We start from the raw sequence: 25,926 nt of genomic DNA, 5'->3' as shown, positions 1-25,926 counted from the left end.
CCGTACCCCCCCCCCAAAAAAAAAAGTTAAGATTGTGCTTCACTAAAGACACCTGGGTGAGTTTATGCTTCACGCTTTTTAAACACTTCCAGTTTCTTTGCACGCTGCTTGTTGCCAGAGCTCGCTACTTCGTGGTTAGTTGAAATTGTTGAACTTGCAAACACGTGCATAGGCTTGTGTTTACGTGTTCCTAAATTAAATTGCTTGTGTCCATTAAATTTGAATCATTGTCTAAAGCATTCCTATTACACGTGAATATTCAAGCGCGGTACTAGACTCGCAGTGTGGCATATTTGCCACATTTAGATCTGCTTAATTTGAAATCAAAACTTTGCGCACACTTGTCCGTCTTGTAAGACCTGTTTTTCAAGGCGTCTCGCTATTCAACGTTGATCATTCTGAGGATGGGAAAAATAGTTAACTGAGTGTTTCAAAGTGAGTCATCGTAGGCATGATTAAAACAAATATTTTCCTGTTTTATTTAGATAGACGGATTTGAAACGTATTGCTTCTCCTTGCTGTGTAAAAAGGAACACACATTTCAGGTAAAAAGTTGCAAGAACTTGGGAGAAAAAAAAAACAAGATTGGGAATTGAGCGTCGGCAACAATAAAATATGAGAAAAAGCCAATTCCACCTCAAAATTAGAACCTGTAAAATTGAGTTGAAAATGACCATGATTTGATGTTTGTTATTAGGAACAATTATAATTAAAGGGGGTCGGGGTATGCCTGCTCGATTCACTTGGGGGGAAAAAAATACACAAGTCTGTTTGTGGGTAATTTATTCATTTATTTATTTATTTTTAATAATATATTTTTTAGTATAGCCCCGGAGGACTTGAAGTGACGAATGTCCCATCCTTGGTATGGAAAGTGAACGCACCACCTTAAAATAGCAATAAAGACAAATTTATCAATTTGCTCAAAATGGGAAAATTACAACTACTAAAAATCACTTTACACAAATATGTCAATGGGTGAAAATGTATCTAGCGTAATTTACAAAAATATTTCTCCTTAAATAAGTAGCTTTTTTTAACCAGACAAGTGGGGACGGGTGTATCCCGGTGGTGAAGACATTTTTTAATTGGATGAAATGGGACGAGGGGGAAATAAAAACCTCAAACCGGGTCAGATGGCAAGGAATTCTCTTTTGTTTGATCCCCTTCAGGTCACCACAATTGAATTTAGGTCTGAATTCTAGCTAAACCATCCCAAAACTTAAATATTCTTTTTATTGCTCATTGTCACATGGACCTGCTTTGACCTCCAGCGAGATGTGGCTGCTGCTGCTGCTCGCCGCCCTGTTGGCTCTCTTCTGCAGCCTGGACGTGTGGTACTTTGTGCGGGCAGCCACCGTGATCATCCGTGCCTGGCTCCAGCCTCCCGTGCGTGACGTGACAGCCGAGCAGGTCATGACCGGCCGGGTGGCCCCGCGCGACATCGACATGTGTCACATGAACAATGCCCGCTACTTGCGCGAGTGCGACTTCGCCCGCTTCTCGCTGTACGTGCGCAACGGCGTCTTCAAGGCGCTACGGGCCCTCAAAGCCTCCATGGTGGTGGGAGCGACGACCATCCGCTACCGCCGGCCGCTTTGCATCGGTGAGCCGTATGAGCTGCGGAGTCGATTGGTGACGTGGGACGACAAAGCCTTCTTCCTGGAGCAGAGGTTCGTGTCGAGCAAGGACGGGCTGGTGTGCGCCGTCATGTACTGCAAGCAGACTGTCCTACGCAGCAGCCCGGACAGCATCATGCAGTTTCTCTGCAAGCGGAAGGTAAGACATCATCAGGATCATGTGTCCCACTCAGAGGGCTCTAACTTGGGCGTTGGATCCATTCAGGTGGAATGTCCCGAATTCCCTGAGGACCTCCAGCACTGGATCAGCTTTATTTCAGCCAGCAGCCAGAGCCTCAGAGCAGAGAGTGGCCTCCCAGAGAAAGATAAATAAGCACGGACGTTAGAATTTTTAAGTAGGCCCCCACGATTCACAGTGGATAGCAAATAATGGAAGATGGGTTCCCCAAAAATTCATCTGTGAATGCTGAACTGCGAGTATGTGGTGTTCATTGTTTATTATTTTTGTCATGAGGATAACTTATGTAATAGTGAATTAAAGTTGTTCCACAATTAAGTTAATTTATTATCTGCTTAACCCAAATTGTAACTTGACTCAACTTGCTGTAATTTAATTTTAGTAGGACTCCATTTGATTTGAATTTCGGCCTTGCTTGATACATTACTATTTGCTCATGTTTTTATGTAGTTTTAAGCGCACCACCACCACAGTAAATAATGCGTTATGTTTAAATAATTTATGATGGTTCAAATGCGTTCTATACGGATGACATCATTGTTTAACCTTATAAGGAGACGCGTGATTGCGGTTGGACCATCCTGAGGCGTCACATCAGGAAGTGACAAATTACTTTGGTCTTTAAGGGGTGTTGGTACACCAGCATGACATCAAAGTTAACGCAGCTACGTGCCCGCTTGCCAAGTCGCCAACTTCTCGGTAAGGAAAGCAGATTTTGGCTGTCTTCAAAGACGCTAGTTAAATGACATCAAGTAATCTGAGGAGTACTTCACGTGTATGTCATCATAATGGGCGCTTTCGGAGACTGGGATAACATAGCGGAAGAGGCTAAAAAGTGAGTAAAAAAAATAATAAAACCATCCTAAATGTTTGTTCTCTGGGTCAGGCAAAGGGGGGATAAAGGGTGGGTTTGCTGGTGTGGTAGTACAAATTAGTACGTGGTCGAGACATGTCTGAAACTGATTGTTAACCAACAAAGTATGTTGGTGTTGCTGAATTCTAGTGGTCAATGAAGGGACATCTCGCGAGAGTGATTGGTGGAGAATGAGGAAGCGAGCCGGAGAATGCATGTGGAACCAGTTTGGGGAAGGCCCCAACTGTTGTTGGCGAATTATATTTTGATTTGGACGCTAACTGTCGCTACCGCCTGAAACTAAACGAATAAGCGAAGAAAATCTAGCAGATGTAAAGCATGTAGTTGTATCTATTCTATTCATGCAAATCTTAAAATCCCGCCCAGTTGCCTGACGTCACATACCCGGAAGTCATGCTGGTTCGCTGGCTGTCCCCTGTACCCTGTGAGCGGCACCGGCTTCTTGTCTCTCCGCAGCCGATGTTAGTGCTCCCTTTGCCACGCACGGTGAGTCGCTTGACGCCATAAAACGACCAAAGGGGTACCCCGTTGCTCGGGTAGACGAAGGCGTGAACATTTTCTTGGCGCATGCTTATCTTTATTACGGATGAGAAGGAGGGGCCGGCGGGACTGTTTATGAATCTAGCTAGCTAGTTAGCTAACCAGCGGAAGCCAGAGCATCATGCAGGTGCAGTGCTGTCCATGTCCTCTCAAGGTTGAAGTAAATTAGTTTCGAATGTTGGAATAATAATTGCATGTTGTGAGCGAGTGGTGACACATAAGTCTATGTCAGTAATGCAACACTAGAAATGTAATGACAAATTCATATACAGTCGTTAGATCCAGTAGTTGTCAGGTGGAGTACATCATGTGGTAGTAGTAAAGAATATTCGAGGGCCATGCGAAGTCTGTCTAATGTGGTTTAATATTCATGTAATATACTTGTAATAAATGTATGTAGTTTTCCTGTATTGCTTTTTTAATTTGAGCTTTTTTTTTTACTGTTTTATCATGTTTTTCTCTATCCATCCATCCTTTATCTGTACCGCTTTTTTCACGAACGTCGCAATGCTGAAGCCTATCCCAGCTTTTGTCTAGATGTACATATTTTCTAATTTTGTGTACCTCTTTTTTTTTTTGCATATTTTTTGTTCCATTTAAAAAAACTCTACATTCTAAGTATTTTTGGTACCTATCAACATCTTGTCTTATTTTCTAATATGGTTGTGTTTTTTTTCATCCAGAGACATGCTGCTGTTGGTGCTGGGAGGCCTCCTGGTGCTGTTCTGCACCGTGGACGTGTGGTACTTCTTACGGGGAGCACATGTGTTGATCCAAACCCTGCTCCAGCCACGAATACGGGATGTCTTGGCGGAGCAAAGCGTGGACGGTGTGGTTCTCCCCCACGACGTGGACTACAAGGGCCACATGAACAACTCGCGCTACCTACGCGAATGTGACTTTGCCCGCTTCCACCACTACATGCGCAACGGGCTCTTTGTGGCCTTGTGCAGGATGGGGGCCAAGATGGTGATCGGAGCCTCCACCATCCGCTATCGGCGCTCCTTGGCGTTTGCAGAGACGTTTGAGATCCGCACCAGGGTGCTGGGCTGGGATGACAAGGCCTTCTACCTGGAGCAGCGCTTCGTGTCCAAGAAGGACGGCTTTGTGTCAGCCGTGTTGCTTTGCAGACAGAATGTGGTGCACAGCAGGCCTGAGGAAATTGTTGAGTTTGTCTGCAAAAAAAAGGTGCGTTACTGGTTGATCCGCACAATTTATGCGGGCCACACGCAAACAGTTGGTTAGGCCTAAATGAGAACAGTTTGGCTATTTGTATGAGGAAAAATGAGTTTTCTAAAATTATGTAATTGAAATAGGACAATAAGAAACAACACAAAAGGAAAAATACAATAGAACTATGAAAATAAAACAAAATACTAAAATGTATGACAAAATTGTACGCAAATGTCAGTTGACAAAATTCAATTCAAGACAGCAATATTAGAAAACAATAAACAATTTATATTTTAATAGACAATAACTTTAGTTGAAAATGATGCACTAATTGGGATAAAAATAGTCAAAATTAATTCAAAGCAGATACATCTAATATAGAGAAAAGTACTAGAAAATTGACAAAAAAAAAGGAAAAAAAAAAAACCAATAGAATAGGTTACAAATATTTGATTGTAAAAATACACATTAGCCAAACAGGAAATAACGAAAAAACCAAGACAAAAATATGTGATGAAAATGCTAAAACTCTTGTCAACTTTTCTAAATACACAAAAAATGTAAAAGGCCAGACATGGATTGAAAAGTCATTCACAAATGTAAAAAAAAACACACAATTGGTATAAGGTGTGTTTTATTTCCAAAGTAGGAGGTTAGACAAGGCCATTATTTGAGTGTCCTGTTTGTTTATTTTTTTTGTTAGTTTGCTCAATAACTGATTTTTGTGTGTCACCAGATCGAATGTCCTCCGCTGGGCGAGGACGTGAAGCACTGGATCAACTTTATTTCAGCCAACAGCCAAGCCCTGAGAGCCGAGAGCGGACTGGAACAAAAGAAGGACGAATAAACGCATGCCTATTGTTAGCAATACAATTACAAACACAGTAGAGGGCCGTCACCCGGCCTCATGATATTCCACTCGCCTAGTTTTTAAATTAGTTTTTTTTTTTGTTAGTTTGTTTTTAAATGCTGTACATAACAGTATGGCCATATGATTGTGAAACCGAGTGATGCATTCACATGGGCATGCTGCAGCAATTTGATCTCCCGCCCAAAAACGCACAAAGAAGCTCACCATAGAGCAACGTTCCTGTTTTATCATTGAGATCATCTGCTGTTTTTTTCCCCATTAAGAGCTAGCTTGGCGCTAAGATGGGTATTTAAAATTGAATGTAATGTTGCAGGCAACTTTGACAGATAATACATGAAGAATATAAATCATTTATTGCATGTCATCTTGTGACCAAAATGGTTTTTTTTTAGAATTATTAGGGATGAGATGTATGTCTGAATATTATTTGTTATGAATGCACTGATAGAGACAAGTCATGCATTGCCCTGTCAGATTCCTCTTAAATTATTTATGGAATGAATCCATGTACAATAACAGTATGTTGGTTGTATTTAATAGCATTTTTTAATTAAAATGCGCTTAAGACCTTTTGCGTTTATTCATTCAACATTTTTGGTACACTTGCACAAGATGTAATTTTACCAAGATACGGCTCACTATTGATTGACACCAAGTTTTTCATTATCACTTTTTAATTTTAGAAGACTTCCTTCCTTGGTGGGAAAGCGGTACTGTCTTTAATAATGATGATGATAATGAAGATGAAGAACAAGACCGTCTTCTTCCGGTTCTTGGACGTGCCCGTTGGCGTAAATATTAAGCTTTTGGGGGGTTTTTTCTCGCTGAAATTTGACCACTGGAGTTGTTTTATATAGCAGATAATTTATTTAGTCATCCGTAATATATTTTTATAATTCTGTTATAAGTCGTCGAGGTAAACAACAATGTGCAAGTTCACGTGGCTAAAAAAAAACAAAACACTGTACTTCTACTTCCGGCAGTTGTCCCCGCCCCTAAACGTAACTTCCTGTAAACGGAGCAGCTGTGTCGCCTCTTGTAGTTTTTGTTCGTCTCACGTCCCTTCCAAGTTCTAAACTTCGGGCTACGATGGCACACGGTGGCGTGATCCTGGACAAGGACCAGTTCACCTGCTCTGTGTGTCTGGATGTCCTGCGGGAGCCGGTGACCATCCCTTGCGGCCACAGCTACTGCTCCGACTGCATCCGCAACTACTGGGACCAGGACGAGTACCTCGGCGTGTTCATGTGCCCCCAGTGCCGACAAAGCTTCAACCCGAGACCGGCCCTCGCCCGCAGCACCTTGCTCGCCGACTTGGTGGATCGATTCAAGCGGAGCGGACTCCAGGAGGTTCCGGCGGGCGGAGTGGGGCCACAACAACAACAAAGCCTGGCGGAGGCCGGCGACGTGGAGTGCGACGTGTGCCCCGGGAGGAAAAACAAGGCGGTCAACTCGTGCCTGGTATGCCTGGCGTCGTACTGCGAGCTGCACGTCCGGCCGCACCACGACTCAGCTGTGTTCAAGAAGCACCAGTTGGTGTCGGCCTCCAAGAGTCTCCAGGAGAGCGTGTGCCCGCGTCACGATAAACTGCTGGAGGTCTACTGCCGCACGGACAAGCAGTGCATTTGCTCCATGTGCCTGACGGATGAACACAAGGGGCACGACACCGTGCTGGCGGAGGTGGAAATCCGACTGCAGCAGGTAACTAATTCTGATGACACGCGGACATAAAGTGGAACTCAACATAGCTAGTTTGCGGATTCCAACCCACAATTCTTTTTCTTTTTTTTTTGTATTTATTTTTAATTTGTGCATTTGAATCAAGTATTTGTCATCTACTATTCGTGTGCTTTTTTCCCCTAAATATTTTGTCTAATAATTTTCAATTGAGGGGTTAATTTATATATATTTTTGTACTTGTTTTGAAATGTTAATAATACATTTGGTTACAATATTTAGATTTATTTTATAATTGGTCTTTTTTTTAAATCCAATATGTCGTCTTGACCACCTAGTTCAAATTTAAATAAGCAACCCAAGGTGGCAAACGTTCTCGATACTTGTCTAAATAAATAAGACTAAAATCTGTACTGAGTCAAAGCTGCCATTGGCACTTTAGGCTTGTGTCGCCAGAGTGAAATACACACGTGATTTGTTTGAACAAGTAATCGAGTAGAATGTCTGAAGTGTATGCAAGTGCAAAAGTAAAAAGTTACTGTCAATTAGATACAGAACCAATTTTACTAACTTGGGGAAATGGTTAACTCTTCTTATACTGAGAAGAAGAATAAAATATCTTGGTCAAAGTGACAACAGTTCCAGCATGAGCAAAATAAAACTACAAAAAAAAAGTTAAATCAACTAATACCTGAAATATACACTTCAACTGGAAATGTTTTTCAGATGAGATTGAAATTGTTGAACAGAAGTTGCTGTTTTTTACGCTAACAACATTTTCAACACCACTGACAACATCAAAGAATTGTCTATATAACTCCCTGATGCTCTGTGATAATCAAATCATGTCTTAAAGTAGAGAAGTAAAAAAGTTGAAAACGGTCACTTTTTTTTTCTTTTGGTATAATTTCTCTGGTCCACAGAAACAGCTGGCTGAGATGAAGCTAACCTCCCGGCAGAGCATTCAGCAACGAGAGACGGAAGCTCAGGAGCTGAGACAAACCATCTTCTCTCTCAACGCAAGTCACACACACTCGCACCGCTTTCCTGTCAAATGACAAAAATGGCGCCTAGCTTCTTGTTAACCAAACCCCCCACCCTCCCACCGCAGCATTCAGCTCGGCTGGCGGCGGAGACGAGCGACACCGTCTTCAGCGACCTTGTCCGCTGCGTGGAGCTGAAGCGCTTTGAGGTACGCGAGCTGATCAAGGCCCAGCAGAAGCAGGTGGTGGGTCAGGCCGGACAGCTTCTGGAGAAGATCCAGAAGGAGATCGCCGAGCAGAAGAGGCGAGAGGCCAAGCTGGACCTGCTGGCCCTCGCTGACGACCACCTACACTTCCTTCAGGTGAGGGTGACACGCCACGGAGCATTTTTGGGGCTCTTCCTGGCTCAAATTGAGGATGACCGAGGTGATATCGTTTCGATCAGGGCTGAATTATTTTGAAAAATAACACTGGTCAACAGCAAATTTTAATCAGTGGCGGCTTTATGTGTCTCCACACATATTTTTGAGGCTGACTTAAAATATTTCTTTGCTTTTTCTTTTTTTTTTTATCGAGCAGGCTTTTGAAACATTTTAACTTTTTGTTTATACATATTTAACCATGTTTTGTAATTTATAGCAATGACAGTTTAGACAGAAATTTCACCTATTGCTGAACTTACCATAATTCATAAATATAAGAATTATAGCATATTGCATATAATTATTTTTATTAATATTAATATTGATATTGATATTAATATTAATACACAATTTGCCAGAGAGAAACAAGGGAATATTCAGAAATGATGCAAAAATTGTATGTACAAAAGTTGACTTGCATATCTGAATAAAAACAATACGAATAATTTGTTGGCCATTGTAATGGAATAGTCAGAGGTTTTAGAGCCAAAATTAGGTGCGTTTATGGTCTGCCTGGAAAAATTATATATCAGAAAAAAAAACCTTTCTCTTGCTCTTTGTACTGCATTTCCAACTTGGTTCTTTTGTCACGACAGAGCTGTCAGGCGCTGGACGCATTGCCGCCCGCGTCGTCGACTATGCCCGCCATCGCCTTGGAGCCCGGCTTGACGTTCGACTCTGCCACAAAAGCCGTGTGCGACTTTAAAGCGTTGTTGCAAGAGGTTTGCCAGGATGGATTCGTCAGCATCTATAAGAAAGGTGCACTTTTGCTTGACACTGCTAGTGAACGACCTTGCATGGAACGTGACGATCCTTCTAGATAGATTTCGTTTTATTTTGTGTCGGGAAAATTTGCCTTTTTGGGGAACGTTTTTGTGTGATACCTGGAGTGCAAAAATTATTGAAGATTAGAGTAAAACTGCATAACGTTGTTATTTCTCATCATATCTCCTTGGCCTTTTCATTTCGACTGCTACTCAGGCCACCTATTGGCTGGCAAGTTTCCGTTATAAATATCCATGGATGGGTTATGTAAATAAGCGGATGAATGGGTTCATAAACTTTTTCATCCAGTTGTCTCCCTAAAAGCAAAGATTGATAAAAAGAAGGCGTTGATGGAAATGTGTACCACACTGAAGTGAAGCATGACTTTGTGTCCCAACAGTGAGTGAAGTGGTGCTCATAGCTCCCGCCAACCTGCCCGTCGACGCGCTCTCGCCCGACGTGCCCGCGCCCTCGGCCGACCCCCAGCCGGCTGTTCAAATGGAGGCGACAGGTGAGTCACCCCGAAAACGGTGTTGCCACGTTCTTCGTTGAGCCAAATTATTTAATTTGACATCAGAAAAATCACGGAGCACATCGTCAAACAAAAATGTCACGAAAAAAAAGAAGCAGAAATACCCAAATCATACTGATCTCCTTCCAATTTGCTCACAAAGTGGAATTTTGGCATCTAATACTGTGTCGCGTTGAACAGCCACCTTGATAAGACAGTCACCGATAAGTCTGGCCATTTATCAAACAATAATTACATCGCTGTTTCTTTATATTGTCAATCTGTGTGTAGGGTTCCTGTCACCCGGCCTGGACCAAAGCCCCGTGACCCCCCTCAACCCTTTCCTGAGCCCAGGACCTGTTGAGCCCATATTTGTCTTCTCGTCTAAGGGTTGGTATCTGCCGAATAGTTTTTTTTTTCTAGCACAGCAGGTTTACATAATAATAATAATGATAGAAATAATAATAATGATTCCATAATAATAATGGTAATTTTCTGTCATCCATATCCTAAATGTTATTTTTATTTTTTGCAGGTTCCAAACTGTCTTCAGGCTACAGGCAGAGGCTCCATCAGCGCCGCACTCATGCCACCAAGAAATGAAACTTGAATGTGGACATGAATTCACGTATTAACTTCACATGCAAAAACCTTGAACTTTGATCATCAAGCTGCAGTATTTTCCCATTTTGACATACCTCCAACCATGCTTTATTATTGTGTGAAGGCGATTCTTTATTATTAATATTAAACTTATTCTGCCTGTTTTTTTTACGCTTAACTACTTCCACATAATTCAACCGATTCACTTCATTCCACTTTTAACGTGTTCCACATATTCATGTGATGGGATCTTCCATTTTTCACGTCATTCACTTATTCAGATTATTCACAATTTCACATTTTTCACCCCAAATTCACCCCATTCATTTTGATTGGGACATTCAACATTTAAATGCTTCCAGTTTGAAATTCAAGACATTCAGGTCATTCATTTCACATTCATGTAATTCCTTTCCCATAATTCATGTGATTTACTCTATTCATGTAATTCCTTTCAAATAATTTAGGTCATTCAATTTACATTCATGTTATTCCTTTCACATAATTTAGGTCATTCAATTTACATTCATGTAATTCCTTTCACAGAATTAATGTGAAACCGGAAGTGACGTCACAAACAGGAAGTTGCGTAGTTTTTGACCGGAAGTGACGTCACGAAACCGGAATACTGTAATGGTAAACAAAATACATCATTGGTCAATATTTAAGTACACCATTGGCTGAAAGTACAGTAGTAGTATTGCATCCTAGGACTGCACAATTGCACTAATGGCCTCCCGTTTGTAGGCCTGACCCAATGTTCTTGTTAAAAAGTCTGACAGCAGTTGGCAGGAAGGAGCGGCGAAATCTCTCTTTGGTACAGCGAGGGTGTAACAGTCTATCACTGAAGGAGCTGTGGAGTGTTCTCAGAATGTCATTGAGTGGGTGGGCTGGGTTGTCCAGCATTGATGACAGTTTTGCCGTCATCCTCCTGCCCCCCACTGAGTCCACAGAGTCCAGGGAGCAGCCCAGGACAGAGCTGGACCTTCTCACTAGTTTGTTCAGTCTCTTTTTGTCCTGGCCCGAGATGCCTCCTGCCCAGGAGACCACTCCATAGAAGATGACTGATGAAACCACCGAGTCATAGAAGTTCCTGAGGAGTGTTCCCCGAACGCCAAAGGACCTCAGCCTCCTGAGTAGGAAGAGTCTGCTCTGACCCTTCCTATAGGTACTTGTAAGTTGAGACCCTCTCAACGTCTGTTCCCTGGATATTCACTGGTGCAGGTGGAGAGTGCCGACGCTTGCGGAAACCCACCACCAGCTCTTTGGATTTCACAGCGTTGATTTGGAGGCGGTTCTGCTGACACCAGTCCACGAACCCCTGCGTAACCCCTCTGTACTCCCGATCGTCACCGTCAGTGATGAGGCCGACAATCGCAGAGTCATCAGAGAACTTCTGCAGGTGACAGGTTGTGGAATTGTATTTGTAGTCCGAGGTGTAGAGGGTGAACAGGAAGGGAGCCAGAACAGTTCCCTGCGGCGCTCCCGTGCTGCAGAGGAGCACGTCAGACACACAGTCCTGTGTTCTCACGTACTGTGGCCGGTTTGTGAGGTAGTTGTGAATCCATGTGATGAGGTGGTGGGCCACTCCCGCCTGCTCCAGCTTGTCTCCCAATAAGGCGGGCTGGATGGTGTTGAAAGCACTTGAGAAATCAAAGAACATGATCCTCACCGTGCCCCCCGCCTTCTCCAGGTGGGAGAGTGAAGTGTGGAGCAGGTAGATGATTGCATCATCCACACTGATGCCAGGCTGGTATGCGAACTGGAGTGGGTCCATTGAGGAGCTGACCAGGGGGCGCAGATGGACGAGGACCAGTCTCTCCAGGGTCTTCATCAGATGAGACGTCAGCGCCACTGGTCTGAAGTTGTTGAGCTCCTTCGGATGGGGTGTCTTTGGAACCGGAACCAGGCAGGATGTTTTCCACAGCTGGGGGACTCTGCCCAGCTTCAGGCTCAGGTTGAACATGTGCTGGACGATTCCACACAGCTGGTCTGCGCAGGATTTGAGGAGCTGGGAGCTAATCCCATCTGGGCCTGCCGCCTTCCTCGCCTTCATCTTCCTCAGCTGGTTCTTCACCTGAGATGTTGTGAGGAACAAGGCTGAGCAGGAGGAAGTGGTGGTTGTCTGATGAGGCTGGGAACTGGAGCCTGTGGAGAGAGAGAGGGGAGAGAGAGGGGAGAGAGAGGGGGAGAGAGGGTCTCGTTCGCAGTGGCAGGAGGGGAGCCTGAGCGGGGTCAGGCATTTGATCAAACCTATTGAAAAATAGGTTCAACTCATTTGCCCACTGAATTTTCTAGTTATTATTATTATTTTATTTTTTTTAATAAAGTGGCACCTACAGTAATTACATATTTGCAGAGAGCGTTGGTGTTGTGTCGACCAGGTGAGCTGAGGAGATCACGCACACATACACACACAAGCGCACAAACACTTGCACCATTTGGATATCTGTACTTTCCTTTCATTTTTACAAAAAAATAATTTACTGGACCGAACTGAGTGAAGTAACTAGAAGCAGAAATTCCTTGGAACTGAAATGGTTGTACATTTTAAGAACATGTGACCTTTGTGTTTCTTTCCTTTGTGAGTTTATTCATACATACATAATATAAAGGTCAAATTGTAAATGCTGTGTGTCACCCAAAATGTGTACTGTAACAGCGTGCTGTTATTTGTGTTATCACATTGAGTTCTCTTCCGATATTATTTATACCGATATCTAATATTGATACCGTCTGACGTCAAATTAAATGGAAATTTAGGTTTGTGATGGTAAAATAATTACAGAGCTATTTACCAAGAATATATTGGTTATCCCATAATCAGAGCATTATGTGCAAAGCTAGTGCAGTATCACACTGGATTTAGCAGGTTTACCTATTAAAGTTGTTTATCAGTGTACAGTGTACATATTTTAAAGATAACGTTTATTAGTCTCACAAATGGAGAAATTTGTATTGTCTCATTGGATGCAGAAATCTAAAAAAAAATAGCATACAAGAGAAGACAGTTGTACAAAAAGCATTTTAATTAATTGGTCCAAAAATTGGCAAATCACAGTTATTCAATATTCCGGTTGCACACTGACGTAAGAATGAGTTGCACAGTAACTCACGATATTATAATTTTCGGGAAAAAGTATATAGAAAAAATAATGACTTAAGACATTGAATTTGTAGCACAAATTCAAAGTTTTGGTTGTTTTTTTGTTTTTAGTAGCATGTATTGATACACTTCCTGTTCTTTCAAGGAATCCCCCCAAACAATGAAATTATAATGGTCGTGGGGGTCTCACACTTGAACTAAAAGCCCAAAGTCCAATATCAACATTGTGCTTTGTGACGTTACGTCTCCGCGGCTCAAGCAGGTGCAACCTTTATCAACACACCTGCAAGCCACGCCCACTTCGAGCCCTCACGGGAGGAAGATGGCGACAGGTGCGGCAGCGGTGACTACCTCCACTATTTCCGTGGAACAGGACCAGTTCACTTGCTCGGTGTGCCTGGAGGTTCTGCGGGACCCGGTGACCATTCCGTGCGGCCACAGCTACTGCCTGGGCTGCATCGAGGACTACTGGAGCAGAGGCAAACCGCAGAAGGCCCAGTACAGCTGCCCGCAGTGCCGCCTGGAGTTCAAGCCCAGACCGCTGCTCAATCGCAACACGGTCCTGGGAGAGCTGGTGGAGAAGTTCCTCCAGAGCGGAGGCCAAGAGCAGCCGGCCGACGAGCGCCTCCGTGGGGGGCGCGGTCACGGCGTGGTGGTGGCTACAAAGATACACAACGAGGTTGTTGTTTTTTTCCTCGTTTGTTTAGATTTTTTAATGGAAAGTTTTACAAGGTGACTGACGTTCGAAAACGACCAGTCAGGTTGTGTGGAAACACTGCGCATGCGCAGTTATAGACCTTCTTCCGGTTCATGTTTTAAAAAATGTGATTCGTTGATTTGAGTTTTACCTGTTGGATTCTGATATTTTATCATAAGGAAAAATTTAAATCCATAAACTGTCAAAATAATTATACAAATTCATATACAATTCTCATGATAAATCTCTCATTCGAGGTATCTTACTAACAAATCGTTCGTCTCAAACTGTACACTTCAATGTCAGTCTGGAAAAAAAACAGATGCTAAACCAAATACTTTATAATTTTACAATTGCTGTGATTAATTGAAATTTTCATCAAATAGTTGTTAGATTCCCAGGAAAAATGCAAATATGTGATACTGCAAATGACGAATCATGCATAGGCGCAGGTGAACTTTATTGCATTTATGCTGGAAATCCTTTTGGTAAAGAGTTGGGCTACAAATGCAATTGAGATTTCGTGTTTTCTGTTTGTATAAAAGTCAAGTGTCGTGAGAGAGAAGCTGTGCCAGCAGCATCAAAGGCCGGTGAGGAGCTACTGCCGTGATGACCAACAGGGCGTGTGCTCGCGTTGCCTCAAAGGCCAACACAAGAACCACGACACAGTGCGGCTGGTGGATGAGCGGGTGGCACAACAGGTAAGTAAGGGTGGGGCGAAACTTGGGTTAGGGATCAGAAATAAGATTTCAAACTAGAGTTATATTTTAGAAGTAGGGTTAGGGTTTCGAGCTGTGGTTAGGGTTTCAAACTAGGGTTAAGGTTTCAAAGTAGGGTTTCCAGCTAGGTTTAGCGTTTTAAAGTAGTGTTATAAGGTAGGGTTAGGGTTTCAAGCCTATAATTTTGCCTGTAATGTAATTGGTTTTGTAGAAAAAACTCCAAGAAGCGTCTTTGAAATGCACGCAGAACATCAAAGATGTGGAGAAGGAACTTCGCTATGTGGTCAGATACATCAAAGTGAGTGTGTGAGCATTTAAATTTTTTAATTTGTCATCCAACGCTAATTTCGATAAAATAACAGAAACCTCTCATGTTTGTTCCCCTCGTTACTCAGCACGCCACCGAGGCGGCGGAGGAGGAGAGCGACAGGGTCTTCTCCAAGCTGCTGCGCGCCATCGAGAAGCAGCGCTACGACGTGAAGGAGGCCATCCGAGGGCGCGAGCGGGTGGCCCTGGCGCACACAGAGCAGCTGCTGGAGAAGTTGGAACGCGAGACGACCGAGGTCCGGAAGAATGAGGCAGAGCTGGAGAAGCTCTGTCGGAGTGATGACCACCTCCTCTTCCTTCAGGTATTGACTCAAGTTTATTTTATTATATTTTTTAAAAGCGTGTTTCGTATTGGGAGAATTAAAACAGAAAAGAAAAACATGACAAAAATCACTTTTAAAAAAAATGTATATTTATTTTTCCATCATTCCAGAAGTGCAAATCTCTTCATTTCCCATCCAAACGGGTGCAGATGCCCAACACGGACACATTCCCGTACTTGATGTACAAAACCATGCGAGGAGGCCTGGCGGAGTTGAGGGACTGTCTGGACGAAAGCCTCCAGAGGGAATTCAACAGGATCTCCGATAAAGGCACCTGTCACAAGGCATTCACGCAAAATTCACAGCGATACATCATTGATGACATTTGCATTTCTGTCCATTTGCAGTGATTTCCCTGAAGGAAACCAGCGTTCCGAATGAAAAGACCAAAGGTATGCAATTAAAGTTGCCACCAAGCGACAAGATGGGATGGGATTCGGGAAGCAAGAATCCTGTTGATTTTGTTGAATGATTCCCGACGAACGCGCAGTTCAACGCAGAACATTTTAATGATGCTAAAATATGTAAATAAACGAGCAGAAAACCATTATTTGATCTTTGTTTTTTGTCATGGAAACAGAAGTGGTTGTAGAATGGTGGGCGGGGAATATTTCAGACACCTGGCATTGGCAACAATACTCGCTTCTTTAAAACCAGGAATATAAAGAAAACCAAATAAAGGGCGTTAAAATTAGATGAGACAGTAAGCCGAATAACACTTTTTTAGATTAGTCTATAATTGTAAAAAAATAATAAATATTGAAGACCTGTGGAAAACTAGAATTTAACAGTAAATTGTTCACCCTAATCAGGTCTAGAAAGTGGATTGATAATTTCCTTTTTTCCCCCCTTTCGTCTTTCTAGTAACAATAGATGCTCACATACTATATGACTCGGACCCAAAGACAAGAGAGGAATTTTTACACTGTGAGTACAGATTTTAATTTTAAAAGCGTATCACCAGCATGTCAAACCGTGCTATGCTATGTGCAAACCAGTTCAAATTTTTTTTTTTAATTATACTTCACAATTTTTACTTCATTTACGCTAGTGTGTTTTAAAATGTTACTTTTAGTGATATTTTTAGAACAAATTTTACCTTTAATTTTTCAAAAACTCTTAATTTTCGTGTTTTTTTAGTATTAAATATACAGAGGGTTTGTCAAGTGCTAGATTAAAAAAAAGTGTTATATTTAATTAAAAAAATTAAGTAAACTGAAAACCCATGTATGATATTGATGAAAACATAAGATTTAATTAATTTTGTAAGATTTTTATTTTTAAGCATTTTTGCCATTTCTTTGTAATTTAGTTTGATCTCATTAACTCAAATCACCTCGATGCAGACTACCAGGACTTAACGTTGGACCCCAACACGGCCAATCCTTACCTGAGCTTGTCCGAGGGCCACCGGGTGGCGACCACTCGTTCCGAGGCGCAGCCGTACCCGGAGCATCCGGAACGCTTCAGCAGCTGGGCGCAGGTGCTGTGCCGCGCCGGCATGGCTGGTCGCTGCTACTGGGAGGTGGCGTGGGCCGGCAAGGGCGGGGCGTCGGTCGGCGTGTGCTACCGCAGCATGAGCCGGAGCGGCGGAGGCAGCGACAGCAAGTTGGGCCACAACGCCAAGTCCTGGAGCCTGGACTGCGGCGACGCCGCGTGTACTTTCCGCCACGACAAGCAGAGCCAGAGTGTGGCCGCGCCGTGCGGCAACAGGATAGGAGTCTTTCTGGACTTCAGGGCCGGGATTTTGTCCTTCTACAACGTTTCCGAGGGCATGCTTCTGCTTCACAGCGTCCACGCCACTTTCAGTCAGCCCGTGTTCCCGGGATTTTGGGTGGGCTTGGGATCGACTCTGAAGCTGTGCTCACTGTAATTGCGAAGCGGAAATGCTGCTCACCTCATTAGGTTCGACTGCACATTCTAGTGGTACCAAAGAAATACAGAAACATTTTTTTTTGTAAGATGGTCAAAAATAATGGCATATAAATAGAAAATTGATTTTTTGCACATTTTCTTGAAAAAGGGCAAATCACTTTCAGAATTTCTTTGACGTGCTTTAAATGATGGAACGGATACATCAGAAAAATATTCAAATACTTGTAATCCATTAAGAAAATGTACTTTTGGTATTTTTTAAAAAAATGTTTTGGTAACGTGAAAAAGTAAAAAAAAAAAAATACTACATTTCTTAAATGTTTTAATATTTATAATTTTACAGTTTCAATCAAAAATGGTGCTTAATAGTGGTGTTATTAATTATTATATTTATGAATCATTTAAAAAAAAAATGCATGAATCAGTTTCAAATGCAAAAACATTCTATTCACGAATGCTGATCTTGCATCTCATCGTGCAGGTGCACCCAATGTTGTGGTCAGTAAACCCAAAACGCAAATTGAGTTTTTAAATTTTAATGAACCATTAAACAGCAGCACTTTGTTTAGATCTTATTGAAGGCAGCAACGTCGACACTTTGCACCTGTAAAGAGCGAAACAAAACAAAACTGTACCTCCAAGCTTTGAAGTCCAAATTAAAAGCCTCCATTTTGTTTACTCACAAAGTCCTCAAACTTGGTGATTTCCTCCTCCAAGATGTCTGTGCCCACTTTGTCATCCTCCACCACGCAGTTGATCTGCAGCTTCTTGATGCCGTAGCCCACCGGAACCAGCTTGGACGCGCCCCACAGGAGCCCGTCTATCTGCACCGAGCGCACGCATTCCTCCAGCTTGGCCATGTCCGTCTCGTCGTCCCACTGGGAGGACGCAAAAATTCCGTCATTGAAACAATCCATCCATTCGTTCATTTTTTTAAATATTAGATTTTCTTTTTCACTCGTAGCTGATATTCACAGTAAAGCTAAACATAAAAAAGATTTAATGCTTTTGAAACGGCGTAGACGAGCTAACCAATCTAGCATGGATATCTCACTTGTCTAATTGTGTTGCCCCACCGTTGGTGGGAAACTGCGTGGCTTACAAACCTATTGAAGCTAACGTTAGCATGTCATTTGTCAACATTAAGCTAAGAGGACATTGTTGCTTTAAAAACAAAATGTGGAACTCGTTCAGTTCGGCCATGAACTGAGAGTAGCATCGAGGCCTCTTTTTGATGAATAATTACCAAACCACCGTTCAGATAAAGTGACGGGAGCAGATTTTGTATCTCATGTCTGATCGAGAGTCGGGACTTACAGGCTTGACGTCCAACAAGATGGACGACTTTGCGATCAGGGCGGGCTTTGTGGCCTTCTTGGCGGCATAGGCTTGCACGCGCTCTTGCTTCAGACGAGCCGCTTCGTCGTCGTCATCGTCGCTGCCGAACAAGTCGACATCATCGTCGTCGTCGTCGTCCCCGTTTTCTTCTGCCCGTTTCGCAGGAGCCGCTTGGACGACGGGAGCAGCCTGGCAAAGGAAACGGCGATTAATAGACTGAAGAGAAAAAGCCCAAGGTATGATGACGACATCGTGGTCCCCCTTCTACCTTGGCTGCGGGTACACTTGCGGGCGCGGGGGTCTTCTCCAGCTGAGCCACTCTGGCCTCAAGCTTTTGCAGGGCGGCCCTCATATCGCCCACCACTAACAAAACCCAACAAGCCAGTTAGACGACCAGTCACACTCGAAATGCTTTAAACGTGCCCACCTTTGTGCAAAGTGCTGTTCTCCAACTCCAGACTCTTCATGCGGGCAATCAGCTCTTGCTCGCCTGGATGAGAGGACGACTGCGAGGGACAGAGAGTGAGTTGGACATTTAATACGCACGCAATGAGTCATATTATAAGCATTGAGATTCAATTTCATGTCAGCATGCATGCATGCATATATGAATTAAAGAATATTCCAGTGGTAAAGATTTGAGCTCTCTTGCAAAAACGGGGACGGGGAGGGGTTTGGAGATGAGCTCTGGATCCAGGAGGTACCAAGCTCGGCTGTAAATGAGAATATGTGCGCCTAATTCAAACTCTTGCTCCCCAAAATAGCAAAAACTTTTGCAACTGCAATAGCATATAGATGCCACAAGATGGTGACACTGGACTATTGCCTCAATTCAACAGTTCCTTGGCGCCAAGATGGCTCAGCACAAAAACTGCAAATAGGTGAGTTTTGCCATCGAATGAAGGATAGGTTCCAATTAAAATATCCAGTTGGTGATTACAATTACAATGGAGATTCTTAAATGTGAATATTGCCAAGACAAAAATAATTAAGTCTCCATCTCTGGCATCTTCTGATGTTCACATTATCATGTATGTAATGTCATTAATTACAATCGCACAGCATAAAAAAAAAAATAAGATGCTCTTCAAAATAGAAATTTAAATATATTAAGATTTTTTAAACTGTTATCATAGATTTTTCTTATAAGTCAACAATTTTTTTTCTACCATTTAAAAACTATGATTTTTGGACCACTGGACATCATTTCTCATGCACGCATTCTAAATGACCACTGATGAAAACAATCAGGTGAATTTGGAATTGGAAACAAATAGGTTACGTTTGGCTCATAAATACTGTAGCATTAGGAACAAAAATGATCATTTTTCTGCACACACAAACATCCAAACAATGCAATTAAGTTACCAATGGAGTATCTCACACCAAATTAACATGGAATGATTATGAACAAGATGCAAAATTTTTTTAAAAAAAATTAAATCCACAATGATGCCACTCTGCATGATGATGATGATGATGATGATGATGATTTCACACAAGCATCAAACGGTCCATGCGACGTTGCCACACACTCGTGACTTACGTTTCTGTGCTGCCGCTTTTGCGGTCGCCCTTTGGGCTGCTGCTGCGCGGCGCTTTTCACCTGCGGCGTTTGCAAGCCGCGGGTAATGGGAGGACGGAGAGAAGGTTACACAATCAAATAGAACAGAAAATCAAAGAAAAACATGAAGTCACCACTTGAATCGCATTGGGAAATTCATTTGACTAAATTGAACAAAAAATGAGATCCTCCATTGACTTTAGCATTAGCGCTATTGCCGTTTTAAAAAACGGTGCATTCAGGGTACTACCACAACGTCAGGAACTTGTAAATTCAAAGCGCCGTTCTGCACGTTAATTGTAAAATTTGGACAGATGTTGAAATCATGATTAAAATTTCGATTGTATTGTATGAAAACATTTGTAGACCATAAATCAAACCATTTTGAGGTGTCACTTGAGTTTTTTAGTAATCCTCCAAACGAACCAACATGGACACAAAATCAGTGTGCAGCAGGCACTCCGTTGACATTCGCTCTTATCTGACGCAACTCTAAAGCAGATAAAGTTTGGCTGAACAAGTACATAAAAAAGCCACATCGTCCACCTACACATCCGGTGGTGCGGCTGCAGCTTTTCTCACTGCGCACACACTAATCATCTCGGGATAAAATGGTCCGTATTTCGCAGCGGACTCGATGAGCGGCGGGGAGACAGCTGCCAAAACCACCTGACCTCGCTCGCTCGCTAAGGCTTCTAAATTGGGCGCACACACACGTGCATGCACAAGCACGCTGCTGCTCGGAGTGATGATGTAACCGAGGCTTAAACAAACAGAGGCCAGCGACTGATAGGGCGGCAGTACCTTCCGGGGCCAAAGGTTTTACACCGATACGAAAACTAACACTGTTAATTAAAAGACGTTGCTCACATTCGGTAGAAATTTGACAAAAATCTCTAGGACAAGCTCGTTTTTCACAAGTAAATGGCAGCTTCAAAAATGACGGTCTTCTAATGACTATTCAGGTATGGATTCTTGAGAATTATTATTTTTTTGGACACTGCTAAGCTTTGGGGACTCCATGGTATGGCAAGTTTGTGAATATACTTGTATAATAACCCACAAATACACTAATCAGTCAGGAAAATTATCCACCACAGTCTTGTGATCAACATGTCCCCCCCCCCCCAAAAAAAATGCTAATGAGGGTGTCACCTGTTGCTGCTTGGGGGCGGGTCCGTTGGCACCCTCGTAGAACTTCCTCTCGGCCTCGTCGTAGCGGCGCTTGTCGAACCAGACCTTCTCGGCAGCGAGGCACTCAAGTCCACTCATGTTGGCGCTGAGGACCAGAAAAAAAAAAACGGCTGTGATTTTCGCTTCCATTTCCAAGACATTACTACACAAACACACACACACACACACAGACTTACAATCATCACGAGTCATTTCTATTATATTGACCCAAAAAAATAAATAAATAAATAAAAAAACTCAATATGATGCAGTCCACCAACTGCTTTGACAAGAATAAGCACAAGGCCACAAAAGGTACCAATCTCCGCCACAACATCTAAAAATATATTCCGCTCTTTAAGGAAGACTATTTTGTCAAAGCCCATATTGATCTCACGACAATATGCAAATATTCTTGGGTAAGTCATGCTGAGTGCCTTCGACACACAGAAGAAGCAGTCAATGAAGAAACGACGCTCGGGAAAAAAAAAAAAAAAACAACACACAAATTACATGCAACAATGAAACAAACGAATCAACACATTCCTCGGCCAGCGAGGCAGACTTGTCGCCTCAGCAAGATCACCACACAAAAGGCCCGAAAGTTGCATCCAATCATCAGCCAGCCACATTTGTTCTGCTCCGATATACTGTAGATTTTTTTTTTTTTTCAATGACAACATGGAGGCCAAAGGACAGCGCAAGGCAGACAAAAAGTAGTACGCGTCACGTCGCCGCCATTCCTCGTGTGTCATACTTGTCCCGTCCCGACCTGTTGTCGCTCTCAGAGAAGCCCTTCCTCCGAGACTTGGGCTCCTTGCTCCCTCGGCCTCCCTTCTCATTCTCCGACGAGGTGCGGTAGCGGCCCCTGCTGTAGCGTCGGTGGGGGGTGCCGGACGCCTTGACCGTGGGGATGTGGGCGCCGTCCTGCTGGTGACGCTTGGCCCAGTTGCCCTTAGCGTTGGGGCTCCTCGGCGACGAGGACAAGGGCTTGAAGATCTCACCGCGGTTGGCGGGGCTCCGACCGTACGAGCCGCCGGCCTCCGCGGAGGAGCCCAAGTAGTCTGCTTGGGGCCCCGAGCTCGCGTTCTCCGACTGGGACAAGCGGGCGTGGCGCCGCATCTTCCCGAACTGGAGGTTGTCTCCGCTGATGATGCTCCTCTCTGGCGTGGCGGCGGGCTTAGGGGCCGCTCCCTGCTTGGAGTTCAACTGATCCATCCCGCTTAGGGAGGTGGGGGGAAAAAGGTGCTTCAAGCAACAAGTGGCAGCTAACGTTCTGCTTCAACTACTCACAACAAATTTCAGGACATTCTGACACGAGGCCGTTCAAACTGGTGTCGCCCCCCCACCCCCCCTCCCCTCCTCTTGCGTCCACCGCCGTGCACGTGCTGATCAATTAATTAATTTAATCTTTTATCAAGAATAAACGGCGACAGGAGCCACATGAAGAATCACGACGTAATTATTCGTCATTATATTGTTTCTTTATATTCAACAAGGTGGCTGCTAAGAGAAACGGGCAAGAGGAGTAAATAAAATGAAATTTGAAAAAAAATATATGATAAAATGACTCCATGGGCGCCAAAGTGCAAGTTGGCGGGAGCCCAGGGTGAACGGCCTCGTGCAAGTACCCCACATGAACTATTTTTGACATGCTGTCAAAAGAGTGATGATTGATCAAAAAGCTTCATTTCAAGCCCAAAAAATGTTTACTTCCATTCGAGGATAAACAAACGCTCCACTTCAAAATGTCTGCCATGGTGGTGGTTTCAAGAGCCGCCAATAAAAGCTAATGGATCAATCTCACGTCACGTTACACTTTTCAACTCAAGTTTTTCTTGTTTCCTCAATGCCACACAATTATGATTTTCAGTGGAACCTCCAAAATCAAATGCCTCGGAAGTCGCACAAAACTTAAAAATGGCCGTGCAGCCATTTTGTAACTTCTTAAGGATTTTTAGCGACGCTCCCCTAGAAGGGAACCGTGAAAAAAAAATGTCGAGATAACTAAATAACATGCCCCAGAATTTTATTTATTTAAATCACTGAATACGGAGATGTTAATTTATTTTTACACTTGAATAACAGTAAAGAATGTTTAAAAATCTGAAAATGTTTGACCATTTTGACACTATGCCGAATTGACACATCAAGGGTTGATTTTTATTTTTTAAAGCTTTCAAGCATAACCTACACAGTCATTAAAAGGTATTAAGATGGAGACAGTTTTGACTCCAAAACCAGATCATTTTTCTATACATAATTTCCCACAGACTTTGTTGGACTTTAGAGGTTTCACTGAATTTATTTTGATTGATAAGCACTATGATACAAAAATAAACCACACCAGCAGTGTTCAATTAAGAGATCCAAATGAAACCACAATCAGAAAAACAGAATAAAAACCTCAATAAACATGATTACATTGTAATTAATTCATTGTGCTACCTCAAAACAAAAATCACAAGCCCAATAAAACAAAAACAGAACCTAAATTAGCACCAAACAAGCAGGTAAAAATCAATTAAACAACAAAAATCAACCAGGACTTTACAATCATACAGTTTTCTGTTAATGCATCTTTAACGAGACATTACGTAAAATTGACTTTTTTAATGATTTCTATGCAGATAGTTGCCGGCCAATCCAACAACTTGAGTAGGGAATTCAATTTTGTTTCGTCTATTTCTGAAATTATGTCTGTGAGCGAGCCCCAAATTCCAAGACATGCGCTTTGCTGACGCAAGTAGAAGCAGCTGCGGTCAGCGAAAGCCCGATATGTACCATATTTTCAAAACTATAAGGCGCACTTAAGTCTTACATTTTCTCCAAAATGAATATGATGCCTTATATGTGCACGGAGTTCCAAAATCTGTAAATGTGATGATGAGCGTCTCGCTTGAATGACTGGGAGCATTTCATTGCAAAATGCGGCTTATATCAAGGAAAGGCGGACGTGCATGCATGATATTGTAGGAAGTTGGCTTATGTTTTACCATTCTTGCAGCCAATAATACGGTGAGCCTTAAGTATGAGTTAAATACAGAAATAGCACCCACAACTGAGACAGTGCCTTTTAAGACGCTGTGCATTATGGTTGTGAGAATATGGTAAATATAGTAGTCACTCGCAAGAAACCATAAAAAAATGGCTAATTTCAGCAAGACAAGGAACTGGGTACATAAAGGGTGCTCTAATCCTTGACCCTTTGCGTACTTTAATACCTGTCATAGATTTGTTAGTTGTGGAATAAAAATACACAACAAAAAGTCTCCTTTAAAGCTCCCACTAGAAAATTACGCATTTGATGTAGTAATGTAGCTCTGACATCTTTCTTGTCAAGATAGGAGGGGATTATGAATTATGTCCAGCTCCACGTTAATTTATTTCCAATAAAAATACTGCATTTTTTTTAATTACTTTCATTTCAGAAACAGGTAACATGCTGATTCATCTGCAAGCGGTTTTACCAGTTGATGCTTGCCATGCAAGTCAATTACAAATTTGAATTATTTCAACAAGCAGTAGACTTATTAAGAGCATGATTTTAATCAAATGAAAAACAGGCACATCTCCAACACTCACCTTTGCTGAAATTTGAGACCAACAGACAACATGGGAAATACAAATAAATGTTTAACTTTTACACCATTTCATTTGGACAAATTATTAGGTACCACCAGGAGCATCTAAAACCAGTTGCTGCCATCAAAGTGGTTGAACGCTAGAAACTACAAACATTTACAGACATTAACCGTAGTTTAAAGCACACCAGTGTACCGATATCGATGTTTCATATCGATGTTATCCGATAGGAGACAACTACGTGAAGTTTCTGACAGCTGCAAACTCGAATGTAGGCTGAACACGTGGCGTTTACACGAGGAGAAATGTCAACGCATTTGCTCGCTATCGAACCCGAACGCGTTTGTTCAAGTTTCAGGGTCCAAGGAAGCTTCAACACTTACCAGGTTGTTTTATCCGACGTTTCAAGTCTTTGGGAGTCGTCCCCTAATGTGCTGTTTCGGCTGTAATCCGACCGGAAGAGGGCTAGCGTGGAACGGACGGCTTTATTAGTCGAGCGCGTAGAGGGTGGGCACTTTGTGGAATTTCTCCCAAAATGTCAATTATTACCCATTTTAATTGTTCTTAGTAGTGTATATTGCATGATTTAAAACATGTGTATGTGTCTATGTTCAATGTAAAACACGCAGGTCGTGTTTATTGTTATTTACGATTATATTTATGCGTGGTATGATCCATTTTTGCTAAGGACTATATTTCCCACAATGCTTTGAGAACTGGTATTTACAGTTTATGCGACCTTTCATTTGACATAAATCGGTGTAACCTAATTTGTGACATAAACAAAGTAATACTAAAGTCCTACTACGCCATCTTAGTTTTTGTCACATATTGCATTTGGAATACAGTCATATTTCGAGCCGGTTCGAAACCAAGTATTTTTTTAGAGCAGTTATATCATCATTTGTCCCGTAGAGGGCAGAGCGCAATCACATACAGCACGGCCGAATATGTACGTTGCATCCGGAAAATGTTCACTGCG

At 42.6% G+C, this 25,926-nt stretch overlaps 5 protein-coding genes across 11 annotated transcripts; 4 read left to right on the top strand and 1 right to left on the bottom strand.

Moving 5' to 3' along the window:
• Positions 1 to 68: 68 nt before the first annotated feature.
• LOC148326169 (protein THEM6-like) lies at positions 69 to 2,136 on the top strand. 2 transcript variants are annotated; one of them, XM_088311803.1, is made up of 3 exons: positions 69 to 134; positions 1,275 to 1,779; positions 1,846 to 2,136. In XM_088311803.1, exons 2-3 carry the CDS (start codon positions 1,279 to 1,281, stop codon positions 1,951 to 1,953), a joined length of 609 nt encoding a protein of 202 aa, XP_088167929.1. In that variant the 5' UTR covers positions 69 to 134; positions 1,275 to 1,278; the 3' UTR covers positions 1,954 to 2,136. The 2 variants fall into 2 exon arrangements, with proteins under 2 accessions (XP_088167929.1, XP_088167930.1); XM_088311804.1 differs by lacking the exon at positions 69 to 134 and adding an exon at positions 524 to 545.
• A 145-nt stretch (positions 2,137 to 2,281) lies between these two features.
• LOC148326168 (protein THEM6-like) lies at positions 2,282 to 5,846 on the top strand. 5 transcript variants are annotated; one of them, XM_088311800.1, is made up of 4 exons: positions 2,386 to 2,517; positions 3,059 to 3,178; positions 3,916 to 4,420; positions 5,142 to 5,846. In XM_088311800.1, exons 3-4 carry the CDS (start codon positions 3,920 to 3,922, stop codon positions 5,250 to 5,252), a joined length of 612 nt encoding a protein of 203 aa, XP_088167926.1. In that variant the 5' UTR covers positions 2,386 to 2,517; positions 3,059 to 3,178; positions 3,916 to 3,919; the 3' UTR covers positions 5,253 to 5,846. The 5 variants fall into 5 exon arrangements, with proteins under 5 accessions (XP_088167927.1, XP_088167926.1, XP_088167923.1 ...); XM_088311799.1 differs by having other exon boundaries at positions 2,394 to 2,653; XM_088311801.1 differs by lacking the exon at positions 3,059 to 3,178 and having other exon boundaries at positions 2,282 to 2,517.
• A 415-nt stretch (positions 5,847 to 6,261) lies between these two features.
• ftr67 (finTRIM family, member 67) lies at positions 6,262 to 10,415 on the top strand. Its single transcript, XM_088311794.1, has 7 exons — positions 6,262 to 6,977; positions 7,877 to 7,972; positions 8,065 to 8,298; positions 8,955 to 9,117; positions 9,524 to 9,634; positions 9,926 to 10,024; positions 10,170 to 10,415. Exons 1-7 carry the CDS (start codon positions 6,366 to 6,368, stop codon positions 10,235 to 10,237), a joined length of 1,383 nt encoding a protein of 460 aa, XP_088167920.1. The 5' UTR covers positions 6,262 to 6,365; the 3' UTR covers positions 10,238 to 10,415.
• A 3,195-nt stretch (positions 10,416 to 13,610) lies between these two features.
• On the top strand, positions 13,611 to 17,481 carry LOC148326166 (tripartite motif-containing protein 16-like protein). The gene is made up of 8 exons (XM_088311792.1): positions 13,611 to 14,022; positions 14,586 to 14,741; positions 14,971 to 15,057; positions 15,155 to 15,388; positions 15,520 to 15,679; positions 15,757 to 15,801; positions 16,274 to 16,336; positions 16,756 to 17,481. Exons 1-8 carry the CDS (start codon positions 13,666 to 13,668, stop codon positions 17,280 to 17,282), a joined length of 1,629 nt encoding a protein of 542 aa, XP_088167918.1. The 5' UTR covers positions 13,611 to 13,665; the 3' UTR covers positions 17,283 to 17,481.
• A 323-nt stretch (positions 17,482 to 17,804) lies between these two features.
• eef1da (eukaryotic translation elongation factor 1 delta a (guanine nucleotide exchange protein)) lies at positions 17,805 to 24,966 on the bottom strand. Of its 2 annotated transcripts, XM_088311795.1 has the most exons (9): positions 24,945 to 24,966; positions 22,132 to 22,581; positions 21,342 to 21,465; positions 20,169 to 20,228; positions 19,050 to 19,128; positions 18,891 to 18,985; positions 18,602 to 18,811; positions 17,968 to 18,162; positions 17,805 to 17,888 (listed from the first exon to the last, which is right to left on the bottom strand). In XM_088311795.1, the coding sequence occupies exons 2-9, from the start codon at positions 22,575 to 22,577 to the stop codon at positions 17,850 to 17,852; spliced, it is 1,248 nt and encodes a 415-aa protein (XP_088167921.1). In that variant the 5' UTR covers positions 22,578 to 22,581; positions 24,945 to 24,966; the 3' UTR covers positions 17,805 to 17,849. The 2 variants fall into 2 exon arrangements, with proteins under 2 accessions (XP_088167921.1, XP_088167922.1); XM_088311796.1 differs by lacking the exon at positions 20,169 to 20,228.
• Between the last annotated feature and the right edge of the window lie 960 nt (positions 24,967 to 25,926).

This window comes from Idiotropiscis lumnitzeri, chromosome 12, assembly GCF_059441095.1.
Source record: "Idiotropiscis lumnitzeri isolate Australia: NSW breed Sydney's pygmy pipehorse chromosome 12, RoL_Ilum_1.0, whole genome shotgun sequence".
In the NCBI taxonomy this organism is placed as follows: domain Eukaryota; kingdom Metazoa; phylum Chordata; class Actinopteri; order Syngnathiformes; family Syngnathidae; genus Idiotropiscis; species Idiotropiscis lumnitzeri.
Note: the sequence above shows the minus strand (reverse complement) of the source record. Positions and strands in the feature narration are given on the sequence as shown.

What these genes read in the sequence shown, in the direction of transcription:
- ftr67 (XM_088311794.1), top strand. Translation starts at nt 6,366, where the DNA reads ATGGCACACGGTGGCGTGATCCTGGACAAGGACCAGTTCACCTGCTCT. An exon ending in AAACCATCTTCTCTCTCAAC is followed by an intron (nt 7,973 to 8,064) that starts GCAAGTCACACA and finishes CTCCCACCGCAG; the next exon opens with CATTCAGCTCGGCTGGCGGC. An exon ending in CGTCAGCATCTATAAGAAAG is followed by an intron (nt 9,118 to 9,523) that starts GTGCACTTTTGC and finishes GTGTCCCAACAG; the next exon opens with TGAGTGAAGTGGTGCTCATA.
- LOC148326169 (XM_088311803.1), top strand. Translation starts at nt 1,279, where the DNA reads ATGTGGCTGCTGCTGCTGCTCGCCGCCCTGTTGGCTCTCTTCTGCAGC. An exon ending in AGTTTCTCTGCAAGCGGAAG is followed by an intron (nt 1,780 to 1,845) that starts GTAAGACATCAT and finishes GGATCCATTCAG; the next exon opens with GTGGAATGTCCCGAATTCCC.
- eef1da (XM_088311795.1), bottom strand. Translation starts at nt 22,577, where the DNA reads ATGGATCAGTTGAACTCCAAGCAGGGAGCGGCCCCTAAGCCCGCCGCC. An exon ending in AAAAGCGGCAGCACAGAAAC is followed by an intron (nt 19,129 to 20,168) that starts GTAAGTCACGAG and finishes TGTCCCTCGCAG; the next exon opens with TCGTCCTCTCATCCAGGCGA. An exon ending in GAACAGCACTTTGCACAAAG is followed by an intron (nt 18,986 to 19,049) that starts GTGGGCACGTTT and finishes GGGTTTTGTTAG; the next exon opens with TGGTGGGCGATATGAGGGCC.
- LOC148326166 (XM_088311792.1), top strand. Translation starts at nt 13,666, where the DNA reads ATGGCGACAGGTGCGGCAGCGGTGACTACCTCCACTATTTCCGTGGAA. An exon ending in ATGTGGTCAGATACATCAAA is followed by an intron (nt 15,058 to 15,154) that starts GTGAGTGTGTGA and finishes CTCGTTACTCAG; the next exon opens with CACGCCACCGAGGCGGCGGA. An exon ending in TCCGAATGAAAAGACCAAAG is followed by an intron (nt 15,802 to 16,273) that starts GTATGCAATTAA and finishes TCGTCTTTCTAG; the next exon opens with TAACAATAGATGCTCACATA.
- LOC148326168 (XM_088311797.1), top strand. Translation starts at nt 2,607, where the DNA reads ATGGGCGCTTTCGGAGACTGGGATAACATAGCGGAAGAGGCTAAAAA. An exon ending in ATAGCGGAAGAGGCTAAAAA is followed by an intron (nt 2,654 to 3,915) that starts GTGAGTAAAAAA and finishes TTTTTCATCCAG; the next exon opens with AGACATGCTGCTGTTGGTGC. An exon ending in AGTTTGTCTGCAAAAAAAAG is followed by an intron (nt 4,421 to 5,141) that starts GTGCGTTACTGG and finishes GTGTGTCACCAG; the next exon opens with ATCGAATGTCCTCCGCTGGG.